The sequence below is a fragment of the Artemia sp. Qi Xiang Cuo genome, chromosome 3 (assembly GCF_049724085.1).
Source record: "Artemia sp. Qi Xiang Cuo chromosome 3, ASM4972408v1, whole genome shotgun sequence".
Taxonomy (NCBI): domain Eukaryota; kingdom Metazoa; phylum Arthropoda; class Branchiopoda; order Anostraca; family Artemiidae; genus Artemia; species Artemia sp. Qi Xiang Cuo.
Genome location: NC_142796.1, coordinates 51,200,154 through 51,216,027, shown reverse-complemented (window position 1 = coordinate 51,216,027; position 15,874 = coordinate 51,200,154). Strand labels below are relative to the sequence as shown.

Genomic DNA, 15,874 nt, shown 5'->3' with positions numbered 1-15,874 from the left:
TTTGAACGAAACTAAGAATCTGCATATGAAAATAAAATCCACTAAAACAAATATACTTCTTAAATTTCTTGAAATCAACTCCCATTTTCCTGGACCCTATCCCTTACAAATGCTAGTGAAACAATTTTGTTATACCAAATTTGTTATACTAAATACTCTTTGTATTTAATAATGTGTATTAAAATTTGTTGTACCAATTTTGTTATACCAAATACTACATACTTGAAACAATTTTGTTAGTTTTAATACTTCTACTTTTTGCATAGTCTTTTATACTTTTATACATTAAATGAAGTTGAAGGAAAACAAAGAAACAAGAATATATGTGTCAAATACACCAGGTTCTGCCCACAAGTATTTAGATGGGTGTTGAATTGGGTTCTGACTTGCATCAAAAACAGGTAACTTTTTTGTTGTATTGAATTTGTAGGTGAAAATGCTCCAATTTCAGAAAATTGGAGTTTTGTACCCTTTCCAGACAAAACTTCAAACTTCTCATCAAACAGTTAGATTCCTAGATGTTTTTCCTACATGCTGAAACCCTTTTCAAACCGAAAGTTTTTAAATTAAGACTTCTTGAGTAGAAAAACTGTTTTTTTTTACAAAAATTATTGAATCATCGGTTCGACACCCAATACGGGTGTTGAATTGGGTTCCGACTTGCGTCGAAAACAGGTAACTTTTTTTTTGTGTCGAATTTGTAGGTGAAAATGCTCTAATTTTGGAAAATTGGAGTTTTGTACCCTTTCCAGACAAAACTTCAAACTTCTCATCACAGTTAGATTCCAAGATGTTTTTCCTACATACTGAAACCCTTTTCAAACCAAAAGTCTTTAAATTAAGACTTCTAGAGTAGAAAAACTGGTTTTTTTTACAAAAACTGTTGAATCATTAGTACCTTTACCCTACCTAGAATTGCATCCTCAATATAAATATAACATCCATTTGGATCACAAATGAACTTTACTCCCATATTAGCCATATGGTGAATGTCTAGTAAAATTCATGGTAAATTTGCAGTGGGCCATATAATTTAGCTAGGATGAAATAAGTAACAAGAACCCCACCTTCTTGGTCAAATTTTCACCAATAATTTGTCAGCATAAATTGAAAATGTGGTCTCTTGTTTTGAAAAGAAATAGAAAAGAAAAATTATATTTAAATGTTTGTGATTTATAGAATAAACATCAAGCAATAAAAGTTACATTTCTAGAATCAGAAGAAAATCAGCTTTCTGTTAATACAGAAATAAAACTGAGACACTCAAAGGATATATACATCAAAATAGATTAATTGTATTTCCAAAAAGAGGTCCCTGCAGGTAAGTCAATAAACTAATAGTTTCAAGTGGTTGATCTTAAATAATCTGAATAATAACCATATTGATGCATAGCTTAGACTTTTAGCTATTCATTAATATACCCAATCCAATCCGTTCTCTGGAGCACTCACACCCTGGTCTGGATTTTTATAATGGGTGAGATAGGGAATGATCATACTGGATAATTATATAAACTGTGTCCTGTCTATAGTAATCTGTATCAGTAACTTTCATTCTCTAGTGTGGGTATCCAATAGGCTACTTGTCTTGCAAAATATTCATTTTAAAAAGCTTGAATATGTTGGGATAAATTTGTTGTTTAATTTCTTTTTTCCTACATACCCCCACCCCCCTAATGTGCAAATATATAGGGTAAAGGCACCGATGATTCAACAGTGCAATTTTGGAACCACTGTCGAAATTTTCCTTCGAAATGGGATAGCTCTGCTTAGCCATGACTTAGAGCGCCATCTCTTGAAGCCGTCATTATATTTCTATGGTGTGAAACGTGGACACTATATCTGGTACACCCAGATAAGAAAAGAACATTCAATTTGGTCAGTTTCCTGTTTTTGACACAAAAGGAGCTCCCGACAATTTTTCAGGTATGTAATGTTCAAACTGTCATTACTTGTTTTTTTATTGCAAGAAAAAGTTGGGATAAGCGCCAATGTGTCAACATACATCTGATCTTCTCTGAAATGTAGCCACATGCAGTTGACCCCCCCATACCTCGTTTTGCCCCCCCCCCAGATTTTTTTAGATTATACCCTTATTTATCCTTCATCCGAATAAAAAATACAAATTTTATTGAATACAAAATTTTATACAAAATGATGCGTAGGCCTATGTTTTGAACGAAACTAAGAATCTGCATATGAAAATAAAATCCACTAAATCAAATAAACTTCTTAAATTTCTTGAAATCCACTCCCATTTTCCTAGACCCTATCCCTTCCGAAATGCTAGTGAAACAATTTTGTTCTACTAATTTTGTTATACTAAGTCCTCTTTGTATTTAATAATGTGCATTAAAACTTGTTGTACCAATTTTGTTATACCAAATACTATATACTTGAAATAATTTTGTTAGTTTTAATACTTCTACTTTTTGCATAGTCTTTTATACGTTTATATATTAAATAAAGTTGAAGAAAAACAAAGAAACAAGAATATATGTGTCAAATACACCAGGTTCTGCCCACAAGTATTTAGATGGGTGTTGAATTGGGTTCTGACTTGCATCAAAAACAGGTAACTTTTTTGTTGTATTGAATTTGTAGGTGAAAATGCTCCAATTTCAGAAAATTGGAGTTTTGTACCCTTTCCAGACAAAACTTCAAACTTCTCATCAAACAGTTAGATTCCTAGATGTTTTTCCTACATGCTGAAACCCTTTTCAAACCGAAAGTTTTTAAATTAAGACTTCTAGAGTAGAAAAACTGTTTTTTTTACAAAAACTGTTGAATCATCGGTTCAACACCCAATACGGATGTTGAATCGGGTTCCGACTTGCATTGAAAACAGGTAACTTTTTGTTGTGTCGAATTTGTAGGTGAAAATGCTCTAATTTTGGAAAATTGGAGTTTTGTACCCTTTCCAGACAAAACTTCAAACTTCTCATCAAAGAATTAGATTCCAAGATGTTTTTCCTACATACTGAAACCCTTTTCAAACCAAAAGTATTTGAATTAAGACTTCTAGAGAAGAAAAACTGGTTTTTTTTTTTACAAAATCTGTTGAATCATCAGTACCTTTACCCTACATAGAATTGCATCCTCAATATAAATATAACATCCATTTGGATCACAAATGAACTTTACTCCCATATTAGCCATATGGTGAATGTCTAGTAAAATTCATGGTAAATTTGCAGTGGGCCATATAATTTAGCTAGGATGAAATAAGTAACAAGAACCCCACCTTCTTGGTCAAATTTTCACCAATAATTTGTCAGCATAAATTGAAAATGTGGTCTCTTGTTTTGAAAAGAAATAGAAAAGAAAAATTATATTTAAATGTTTGTGATTTATAGAATAAACATCAAGCAATAAAAGTTACATTTCTAGAATCAGAAGAAAATCAGCTTTCTGTTAATACAGAAATAAAACTGAGACACTCAAAGGATATATACATCAAAATAGATTAATTGTATTTCCAAAAAGAGGTCCCTGCAGGTAAGTCAATAAACTAATAGTTTCAAGTGGTTGATCTTAAAAAATCTGAATAATAACCATATTCATGCATAGTTTAGACTTTTAGCTATTCATTAATATACCCAATCCTTCTCAATTCCTCTTTGGTAATAAGATGTGAGGGTTTTAGTTTTACATGATTTTGCTCAATTGGATACTGGTTTTTTACCCTAGTTGGCAAATTTAGATTTTTCCTATACAGATGGGCCAAATTTTCTAACTAGAGTAAAAGACCAGTATCCAATTGAGCAAAATTTTGTAAAACTTAAAACCTCATATCTTGTTATCAAATTAGAGTTGAAAAGGTTTGTATAGGCCAATGAATAACTAAAAATCCAAGCTATGCAACAACATGGTTATTAGGCTATTAAAATTATTTAAGATCATTCACTGAAATGATTAGTTTATTGACTTACCTAGAAAGACCTCTTTTTGGAAATAGGCCTACCAATTATCCTATTTTGATGTAAATATCTTTTTAGTGTTTCAGTTTAATTCAAATATTAATAGAAAGCTGATTGTCTTCTGATTCTAAAAATCTAACTTTTATTTCTTGATTATTTTTTTTCTATAAATCACAAATATTAAATAGCCTATATATTTTTTCATTTCACTTGCTTGTCATAGCAGAGACCACACATTGGATTTATGATGACAAATTACTCCCACTGGGCTGGCTCTAGTGAGAGATGATTGGGTCTTCACTTGCATTGTGTCATAGGCTACTGTAGTAAAAAAGGGGCAGTCCAAAAACCCATTGCTATTTTTCCAAAATGCCAAAGAAAAGTGGTCTTTTCCAAAAAGAGGTCTTTTACCCTAGATGACTAAAATGTTTTTAATTATAAGGAGATTGGATAGTACCATTCTATATAAGCCTATAAGCTAATTTTTTCCAATAGGCCTAGTCAAAGAGTGGATATCTGTTAGGCCTATATATCATCAAAAAGATGAACAAATGTAATTTTGAATCATTTTCAAGAAGGTTACAAAGACCAAGGGCCTTCAGATTGCAACACTTAAGATCACAGAAAAGATAAAATCCCAGCTAGTCTATCTTATTAAATTTATACCTGGAGCAATATGATCTTTGGCATCACATGGAGCAGCTTCAAATTTTTTTTTCCTCAAACAGGATAGGAACTTCCCCATGAAAAATGCTAGGCTATCAATTATTGAACGCAGTAACTGGTGGAGCTTTAAGACAAATTAGAAGTTCGATTAATGGAGCTAGGCAATGTAGTAGTCCTCATTCACATGGATTATTAAGCTATCTAACAAGGCATTTTTTCTTGAAGTTCTTCTAGGGATGTAAAATTTGAACACAAAGGTTTGAAATCCTAATTGACAATTTAGGAATTTTAATAGCCTATGAGACACTTTACAATTAAAAAAAAGATAAATATTCAGCAGAATTATTCAATGTCACTGCAAAAAGCATTAACTCTTGAAAATCCAGGTGGCTTATTTATTATAAAAAGGATTAAATATTATAAAAAGGATTAGCTAAAATACGCATCAAATTTAAAGTTATGAAAACGTTGATTTATCTTGACCTCCTAACTGTCTTTTTTCACACAGTTTCTTCTGACACAGAGGTAGTAGAACAGAATTAAAATAAGTGAATTTTTTTTCTAGGGCGTCAGTATACTGGTTTCGCTCATCTTAACGAAATACATTAAACAGCAATAGCATTGGGCTCCTTTTATGCTCTTCCCGAGCAGGCTATCATGATGGCCTAACTAATGGCAATGCATCCTGTGCTGCCGTGGTCTCATGTATAGTTCTAATAATAGATTTCTTTATTGCTTGCTCTATCTCTTGATGCATTGTATAGGCTAATTGAGGTTGTCTAGACTTGAAAATTCCAGTTTTTAGGCTAGGCCTATTTTTGCAAACTATATGAGCTATTGGTTGAATGTGTCAAACCCCAAACAACAACATTTTTGTCTGTGATTAAGTGTATTATTCACCAAAATATAGGTTACAATGTTTTCATCAAATAGGATGACAATGGAGAGGAATGATCGTCTTTTCTTTGGCTTCGTCAACATGGCAGTCTGCAATGCTTACGTTTTGTACCGTGAGAACCACTTGATGGCACTTCTTGATTTCAAAAGGCACATTGTGCAGGCCCTTGTACTTTCAGTTTCTGCAAAGCCATCTAGGAATGGTAGGTCTCCCAGGAGTCCCAGGACGGTTTTGAACACAAAATGTAGAAAGACGATGGAAAGTGTGAGTGCCGACATACAGCTGAAAAACCATGGCATTCATTGGCCTTGTCTTAGAGAGAAACAACAAAGGTGTGAGATGTGTTCCCTTAAAGGAATAGAGTAGAAGCCTTTTACTTATTGCCAAGCTTGCAGTGTGACCCTGTGTATTAGTAAGGAGACCAACTGTTTCCTGGAGTACCATAAAATCGAGTGAAATGAATCCTTATGGTTAACTTGAAGACTTTCTTTTCTTTTCTTATCCACTTTTTGTACTTTTGAATGGTTTCTTCATTAATATTTGAATATTTGCATATTTTTTTGGTAAGCAGTAAGTGCTGACAGGTTAGTTATGTCAAGGACTGAAAAGCTTCACTAGCTGACAGGTCATATCTGTCACAGATCAAAAAACTGCAGTCACTGACATGCAATCTATGTCACAGTAGAAAATCTCATACTTTGAGTTGAGTGACGTCTTTTTAAACATCAGATTTGTGATCAGGAGCATCAGATTAGTTGAAAATGTGTCTTTGATCATTCTGGTCTTGCAAAAACAAGGTCCCTGGCGCAAAAGGGTTAAGCTACTTTTGGTACAAATTCTATTTTGAGTCCTTAAAGGTCCTCAAAACAGTTCATAGCATCCAAAAATTTAAAAACATTTTAAAAGACTTAAGAAAAAACTGCCATCTGTAGCTGATTCAGGAATGCTAATCATTGTTTTTATTAGTGTGTATAGTAAAATGCTATCTCAAAGACATAATACATTAAAATAAAGTTGCACTTGCCAACACTAAAGACAAATTTTTTAGATAATGGTCAGTGATGATGGTGACTCAGCTCATTAGGGGCTCATCCCAAACTGTGAACCATGATTTGCTACACTAATCTCTATCAACAACTGGCTCCAGTAATAGGAGACAAGACTGTATTCTGGCTAAGGTAGTTCCATAGGGTAGGCTATTCACATGGATAGAGAATTTTTTTTTGTTTGCAGCCTAGTATTAATACATTTTTGTTAAAGTTTCAGTGGTTGCCCTCTTGTTCTTGAAAAACTGTCTATTTGGAATATGTTTGGGAAGGCATCTTGGTTGCAGGTCAATTTATATGTCATTAATACATCCCCATGCCTATGTTGGTATGTGAGAGTTGGTATTTTTAGTCTTTGGAGTCTGGTAGAATATGTCAAGTCTTGGAAACTCCTTGTATTTTTTGTTGCTTGCTGTCACACAGATTCTAGGAATGATTGATCTTGCTGGTTAACCAATGTAGCAATTAACATCTTGAATTCTAATTTAGGTCAGATCAGGCCCTTTAGGAGCTTAGAAATCACTACTGCGGATCTGCTGCAGAACATTCTCTTTATTATTCCAAAAGTTTGGTTAGCTTTGGCTACAACAGACTGCATGTATAAATTGAATTTAAACTTATCATCAACCAAGACCCCCAGATCATTTTTTTGCTGTGACTGGTTGTGAGTAACTGCTTAGAACCATCATTGGAGTCCATAAAATGGTGAATCTGGGGGTTATTTGCTTCAAAGTGTATGAAGTTACATATCTTGATATTAAATTCTAGTTGCCAGGTTTTTGCTCAAATTGAGAGTGCATTAAGATTTGCTTGTAAGTCTTTGATACTCTGGGGATCATAAATTGGACTAATTATTTTGGAATCAACTGCATATAAGCAAGTCTTATTTTTATGATTGAAGATGCATCATTTATATAAAATATTAAATAAAGTTGGGTCCAAAACCATGCTTTGGGGTAACCTGCTTTGTATATCTACTGGTTCAGTGAGGAAAAATATATCCACCATCCCCAAACACTTTTACCACTTGCTTATTATTAGTAAGAAACTGCATGGCCTAATTTATCACTTCATTGTGGAATGTCATTGCATGATGTCTCCATTTTACAATTTAGTCTCCAGTGGCATATTTTATCAAACACTTTTGTTAAATCTACAAGGCATGTTTTTAAGTAAGTACCGTTTTACAATTATGCCACCACAGTGCTACGGTTGCCGTTCTGCACATGCACGCTGGTTACCTACATCTCTTGTCTACACACTGACGCCATTACAGTCTTATTTTTAATTGTATATGTTGTTTACTGAGTGTTTAAGATGCCTCCGACAATAGTGAGTCCCGCTGATTGTGAAGTACGGGTGGTTATACAATTTCTTAGTGCTAAAGGCGTAAAACCAATTGATATTCATCATGAGATCTGTGAAGTTTACGGACAAAACATTATGAGTGATGGAATGGTAAGGAAATGGGTGAGAATCAAAACAACAATCCATGGAATGGCAACATTCATCATCACCCAAAAAAGTGAAATTTCCCAGGCAGAAATTGTTTGCTTAAATTTCACTTTTTTGGGTGATGATGAATGTCGCCATTCCATGGATTGTTGTTTTGATTCTCACCCATTTCCTTACCATTCCATCACTCATAATGTTTTGTCCGTAAACTTCACAGATCTAACGATGAATATCGATTGGTTTTACGCCTTTAGCACTAAGAAATTGTATAACCGCCCGTACTTCACAATCGGCGGGACTCACAATTGTCGGAGGCATCTTAAACACTCAGTAAACAACGTATACAATTAAAAATCAGACTGTAATGGCGTCTTCTTCTTCTTCTTCTATTTAACAGCAGGCGGGCTTTTCAGTAACACTATTTAGCCCTTTTCCTTTTGCTTCACTCTGTGGGCTACACAGCTACTGGCTTGATTGCCTCATATTTATTAGATATATTCAGATATCTTTCAGCAGATCTTTCGACTCTAGGAGTTCAAATATAAGATGATAGATGTCGATTTCTATCACTCTGTGTGCAGGTATAGTTGGCTAGGCTCTTGGCTGATAGTGGGATTTTGTGGTGTTTGAGGTATTTTAACAGTTTAGAAAGCAAGGTATGTTGTGCAGACGTCAGCATATTACATTCAAATAGGCAATGGTCAATTGTTTCATTATTCATATTACAATGCCTGCAAAGAGGGGACAGGGGAATTGAACCACTTGAATTAGAAAGCTTATATGAGAATGCAAGGAAATTTAGTCCCCATTTGTTCCAGAACGAATTCTATGATAAATTTTAGAAAGATACTTATTGGGAAAGGGGGAAAGGATAGGATTAATCTTATTAAAATTAATATCTGATAGCCTCCATCGGTAAATATCTCTAATTGGGATTGGTCTCCCACTTGGCTGGTCAATATTTATAGCATTTTTTGCTATTTCATCAACCTGATGATTACCACTTATGCCAGAGTGGCTAGGAATGTACTGAAAGTAAGTCTTTATGCCACTTGAAGCAAGATTATCAATAATACTGAGACAATGATAAGTGTCAATGTCCAACTTATATTGAGGAGCTGAGGCCAGCAACTCAAGGCTTGATAAAGATTCGGAATAAATGATAATATTATTCGAATTTTCAATCAAAGATTGGCTTTTGCTTAAGGTGTTCTAATGCCATGATTATGGCATTTAACTCAGCAGACATTATAGATAAATTATTAAATAATCTCTCGCCCATTGCAATTTTCAGGTGAGGAAGGAAAACACCACTTGCAACCTTCTCATTCATTTTTGACCCATCAACAAATATTTGAAGCTTGGAAGTATTTTATAGGTAAATGTATTAAGTTCTGCAAATTTTTTCTGGACAAAAGCAATGGGGGTTAAATCTTTATTCCATTTTGAAAATTCAGTATTTATTATGGGAAATGACCAATTCCATGGAGGGGATTGGGGGAAAGTAGGTGCAATAGACTGCTGGTACAGGGAACTTCTTTTGAATATTGGCATACTCATCTGCAATACCTCTATACATGGCTGGATTTCTTAACCAATTATGTAATGTGTGTGAGCTATTTGATTCAATTTTTGAAAGATGTTTTGTCAAGAGAAACCTACATCGCTCCCTTATTGTTTTTAACCGACATTCCATAAGCAGAAATTTAGTGCTTGTGGGCTTCCTAAAACAAAGTATGAAATGTATTATATAAGTTTTTATTGTTTAGTTATGTGCATCTGGGTCTTTGCCCAATCACCAAATACGGTGAGCCCATAGTATATATGGGATCTTATCTCTCATTTATAAAACTGGATTAAGGTTTTCTCCTTACAGCCCCAAGGTGTGGAAAGAAGTCTTTCTAGTATATTTGCTTTTTTCTATAACATTTTTTTATTGTGTTTGAAATGTGGAGGTGGAAATTAAGTTTTTGGTCAAGCATGAGACCTAGGTAATTAATATTATTATCTTCTGGAATAGTTGTTTTATTTAGAGTTAGTTTTGCATTAACATGGTTTCGCTTCCTGTGAAATTGGATTATTTTTGACTTGGTGGGTGCAATGGGTAAATCTGAATGTTGAGAGAATTTTTCAAACTGGAAAAGTGACTTTTGCAGATTTGACTGTGCTATCTGAAAGGTGTTGCCAGATGACCATAGCACCAGATCATCAGCATATTGTAGATTCGTGTGGGGTAGGTTCATGTCCCAGAGATATAGGGCAAATAGGAGGCAACTGAGGACTGCTCCCTGAGGTAGGCCTTTGGATATTGTCTTTTGGGGTGAAGAGGCTGAACCAACACAAACAATGAAACTTCGCACTTCTATGAAGGATTTAATAAAGGATACTAGCTTGGGAGGTATTCCAAGGTTTGCAAGTTTATTTAAAAGGATTTGGTGGTTCACATTGTCATATGCTCCTTCAACAAAATCAAGGAAAGCTGCCACTAGGATATTATTTTTTGAGAAAGATTCATTTATTGCATTTGTTAGCAAAATGAAAGCATCTGTTGAGGAGTGGTATTTCCTGAATCCAGTTTGAGTGTGTGGGATCATGTTATTTTTCTCAACAAACCAGAGGAGTCTGTGATAAATCATTTTCTCCATTATTTTCCCCATCACAGGTGTAATCATTATGGGCCTATAAGACTCAGGGTTATCTTTCGGTTTATTTTTCTTTAGGATTGGTAGGAGGGACGAACATTTCCATATATTGGGGAACCTAGAGGATGCCCAAGCGTGATTATAACAATTTAGCAGTTCTTGTTTGTATGAAGGTGTGAGATTCTTTATCCATGTAGGGTGTATATTGTCATAGCTGCTGCTAGTTTTGGACCTAATATGATGTATTGCATTATTCAATTACTGGATTGAAAATGGATTAGTTATGTACTCGGATCCTGGGCGTGGTTGGTAACTAGGGTTCATAGGAATTGTGGACAGATTGCTTTGATTGTTTGATGTTAGCTTATTAACAAAAAGAAAAAAGAGTTGCAAATAGGTTAGCCTTTTCAATATCATTGTCATAATGGGTATTATTATGTAAAAGCTCATACAGGAGTGGGTTGGGAGAAGTCTTTTTCCCACATATGTGGCTTATGACTTTATGTATAATTGGCTCATGCGTTTCTCTGGAGAGATTATTTGCAAAATTATTCCAGTATTTATATTTAGCATCTATTATAGTCCTTTTTAGATTAGATTCTGCTTGTAATTTTTTTAAATATGTAGTAGGTGTTGGTTTTTTTATGAATTCTGTCCTAGCTGCCTTTTTTATCTTCCATTTATTTAGGCACTCATTTGTCCACCATGCTTTAGGAATTTGTTTAGGGAATGTTTTCTTAGGTGTTGTCCTGGGGATAGCATGATTAGCTGTATTTATTAGTAAAGATGTCAAGGCTTCAGCATGTGTGTCAACTGTTGTGTTAGAAATGCATGAACTTTGGGTGAAACTTGTAATTTCATCATTTAGCTTATTTTGGAAAATAGACCAATTTGCTTTAGTGTTGATATATTTGGAAGTATGAGAAGAAGTTTCAGCAGGTTTCAGCAGGTTCATTTAGGGAGCAAACTATAGCAAAGTGGTCTGTACACAGACTATCAATTTTATTTATGTAAATTTTGTTCAAAAAATTTAAAGACACAATTTGTAGGTCAATTGTGGAGAATTTGGCACTTTTGGGGTTAAAATATGTATTTAGGTTTCAATGCCCCCACAAAAGGCTGTGGGCATTGAAATCACCACAAACAATGATGTTTTTTAACATATTAGAATTATTTATATAATTAAAGAAATCCTTGGCATCTGAAGTTTGGCCATTAGGGTTATAAAAGCTTATTATGTAGGTTTTTAAATTATTCAGCCAAACACTTATACCAATTACATCGACATCATTTTCAAAATCTGGAAAATTGATGCCACAAAATTTTATATTATTATTAACTAATAAAGCTACACCACCTCCTTTTCTCTCTGAAGATCTATCCTTTCTCAGGATAGTGTATCCCAGAGACTTAATTTGTTGATTTTGGGTTAAATGAGTTTCCTGGAGGCAAGCAATATTAATGGAATTATTATTCATAAATGATATTAGTTCATTTACCTTAGCTTATTTTCTGTGAGTGATCTTACATTCCATTGGAGTATTGATAAATGTTGTGTTGTTGATTTATTCTTCATATGACTGTGTATCAATGTTCAGCTTTGTTAAAAGTAAAGCAAGATCTTTTTTTGCTTGAATGAGCATATCATCTGGGATGTAGATTTTTGGCGTCAGTGCGTAGACAAGAGATGTAGGTAACCAGTGTGCATGCGCAGAACGGCGACCGTAGCACTGTGGCGGCGTAATCGTAAAACGGTACTTACTTAAAAAACATGCCTCGTAAAAATATCATATCAACAGGAGATCCCATATCCATAAGTTTTGTGACATTTTTGTAAGTATCAATGAGGTTTGTGTCAATTGATTGACTAGGACAGAAGCCATGTTGATCAGGTGATAGTAGCTTGTTCATACTTAGATGTTCAACAATGGATACAGGTTTGCTTTTGAACAGGTGTAATGTAAGCATCCTTCCAATTTGCATGATTTTTCTAAAAGAGCTGGGAACCCTTTAAAAAGGCATCACAGCAAAACATTAAGTATACCATTGGAATAACCTTCTTGAAAACCCCTAATAGGAAACTTACAGCCCAAACCTTGAACAACAAGGACAATTGCATTTTGCATAGGTAGCACTGATGCATCCTTTCTCATTTTTTGTTCTGTTTTTTGTTGTTGTTGTTTAGAAAGAACATAACAGAAGGTATCAAATGATGCATTCACTTTCTTCCTAGCTAAATTATTTGAATTTGTAAAGTATTACCAGAATTCCTTTGTTTTAGTATTTGTTTCTAGTTTTTTTTTTTACATTCCCAGAGTTATATCTGGGACCATCAGGGGCACTGGGGTGCATTGTCAAACAAGTGACCATGATATTTAGAAATATGGAATCTAATGGTGTACTATGTTTCCTTATGGAGGGTAGAACCACCAAACTGATACCTTTTATAGCATCATAAATGGAATAAACTTCTAGATGATGGGCTTTTTTCTATCATGGAAAGTAGGCTAGTTCAGTCATGCTATTGAAACTCAGCAATAGACCCAAAGCCCAAATTTTATTTCCAGGAGGATTTTTGAAGCTTCTTTTTCTACTCCTTTGTTTCTACTATTTAAACATCTAAGAGAAGATGGGTCTAAAATTTGGCTCGCATAAATAGACTATCCTACCACTTGATGCACCTTCTGATGGTCTTTCCAGAAAATACTAATTACCACAATTGAAATTTTTTTATCTGAGCCCTTAAAGGGGTTCAAAAGTATATAGTGACACATGCCTCCTTGTGTTTTTTTTTTCTCATGGTAAAACTAAAAGAAAAAAAACAACAGAAAATACTGTTGAATACTCTTTCTGTCTGTCATATATAAACATAAATACTCTGCAATTATTCCCTGCCCTCTCTAACAAGGTCTGAAATAGCCTGATACAACACCAACATGTTTTATAGTTTCTTAAACTCTCACTCCCATTTCTTTAACTTAAAAAATGACTTTTTTCGGACATGGAGAACTTCTCATAGACATGTATCTACTTCAGGCTTATGATGAGAGCAGTGGCATCTGTTGAGAGGGAGACACGCATACATTTTCTCTACTTTTCATTTTAGCTGACTATGTGAATTTTTATTTTTGTGTGTGTTAATTTCTTCTCAACTCTTGTTTCATAATGCAAAACAAAGCCAATTAAACATGTGAAAAAAAACAAAGCAAAACACAATCAGTAAACTTTTTTATTTTGCCTAAGACTGTCTGGCCCTGGTAAGGGGGAGAGGACTGGGATGCAATTGCAACAGTAGTGATCATTATATTTGGAAGCAGCACTCTAGGGACTTAGATATCACACTTCTTTTTTGTAATCTAATATCTTAGTTAATTTAGCAAAAATGAAAAAAAAAATAAATAAAAGGGCTCAATATGACATTTGTGCCAGTAGTAATTAGTATATGCAGAAAGATCATTAAAAATGTATCAAGTGGTGTTTTTATCTTTTAGCCTTCAAATTAATGAAAACATCAAAAAATTTAGCAAGTTGGACTTTTGCCTCAAATGGAAGTATTTTCTATGCATCCAAAGGTTTATCTAGGAAATCATACCCACAAGGAAATTGCTGGCTGTGTATTCAAATTTGCATATCCATGTAAAAGCTAACTTTTTTTGTACTGAGGACAGCTTACCAGAAGTCTTTACTGAAATACCTGCTTTGTGTTTTGATTCTATTTACTGGCTGAAAACCACCATCATTGGTTGAACTTTTATCTTATTTTTTTCTCTTTGTTTTTGTTATATGTTATATGGCCAGTATGGTCTTAGGATATATTTATCTGTTGGTGTCAGTGCGCAAAGATTTAGTGGGAGGGGAGGGGGAGGGGCGTTTTTTCAATGAAAATACAAAAAGACTTTTTAATAAAAATATCCAAAAATTAATTTTTGAAAATTTAGGGGGGAGGCACAATCCCACCCACCTGTTCCCAATTAAATCTTTTGTATTTATCATTATCAAGTTTACCACACCCAGCTTTATTCCTGTTGCTTTCAGTTTTAAATAAAGTCCTCAGCAGCAAACCTTATCAGATACTTCTCCAAAGTCAAGAGGGACCATATCCACCAGGAGGCTCTAATAAAGGAGCTTTGTTAAATTATTGTATGAAACAAGAAGAACTGCTGGTCAGGATCCATGCTGTTTTTTTCTGTTAGATAGTGTCAATACTGATATTACCTTCAAGAAATATGATAGCAGAAGAGGTAATACTGATTAGAAGTAAAACTGAAATCTGAAAACATAATTCTAATAATTTGAAGAGTGTTCTGCCCTAATATGTTTTTTCTTTAAATTTAAAAAAATTTCTTTTAAATTTGAAAGGTTTTCTTTTAAATTGGTAATATTCTATGATTCAGCCGTTTGTTCTCTACTTACTAGCGTATTTTCAGTTTCATAAATTTTTACCTTCACCTTTCAACATTATTAATAATTCGCCAAGCACCATTTCCAGAGTTTTGTTGAACTTATAAAAATAAAAATTTTGGATTGACAGATCTTACAATTTGCCTTAATACCTGCTCAATTGAAATCTGCAACATTCTCTTAAGTTGATAGCACAAAAACTTTCTGCTATTATGCTTCTCAAAAACGTTGCAGTAGGCATTGAGTCCATGACATATTGCACAATAGTGAACTTGTTGCTGGTTCAGCACTTAAAGTTGAAATTCTCAACCAAGAATTCTAAAGTTTTTTTTCTCTTCTGATTCCAGTACTGTTTTTCCCCTCCTCCTGTATATAATGTATTGCTTGAGAGGGAAAAGCAGTTTTAATTACTGCCTTAATAATTTTAAACAAACTTGCATCTTTTAAAACTAATAAATCATCTGGTCCTGACTGCATTCAACATTGTACCCCACATGAATGTTGAGCAGTCTTGTCTTGCTCACTTTTCTTGCTATTCAATCTATCATTGAGTCTCTCCAGACTTCTTCTGGACTGGAAAACTGCCCAGACATTTGTATATTTAAGGCACACAGAAAAGACCCTAATGAAAACTATTGACTTATAAGCATGACTTAAGAGGTCGTTAAAAATCTTGAAAGAATTGTTGGTTCTGTGGTTTTTCAGTGTCATGAAGCAAATAATCTCTTGCACAGCTCACAGCATGGCTTTTGTTCTGGAAGGTCAGTTGATAACAATCTCCTTGAATTATATGACTACATCATTTGGTTACTTGATGCAGAGGTGCATGTTGATAGGATTCTGCTT

General features: G+C 34.0%; 1 protein-coding gene across 1 annotated transcript in view; it reads right to left on the bottom strand.

Moving 5' to 3' along the window:
* LOC148954250 (DCN1-like protein 3) overlaps positions 1-4,915 on the bottom strand; it is a 29,271-nt gene extending 24,356 nt beyond the window's left edge. The window contains exon 1 of the mRNA XM_089086110.1: positions 4,587-4,915. Within this exon, the coding sequence (XP_088942236.1) occupies positions 4,587-4,665 (79 nt within the window). The 5' untranslated portion in view covers positions 4,666-4,915. The remainder of the gene's footprint in view (positions 1-4,586) is intronic.
* Between the last annotated feature and the right edge of the window lie 10,959 nt (positions 4,916-15,874).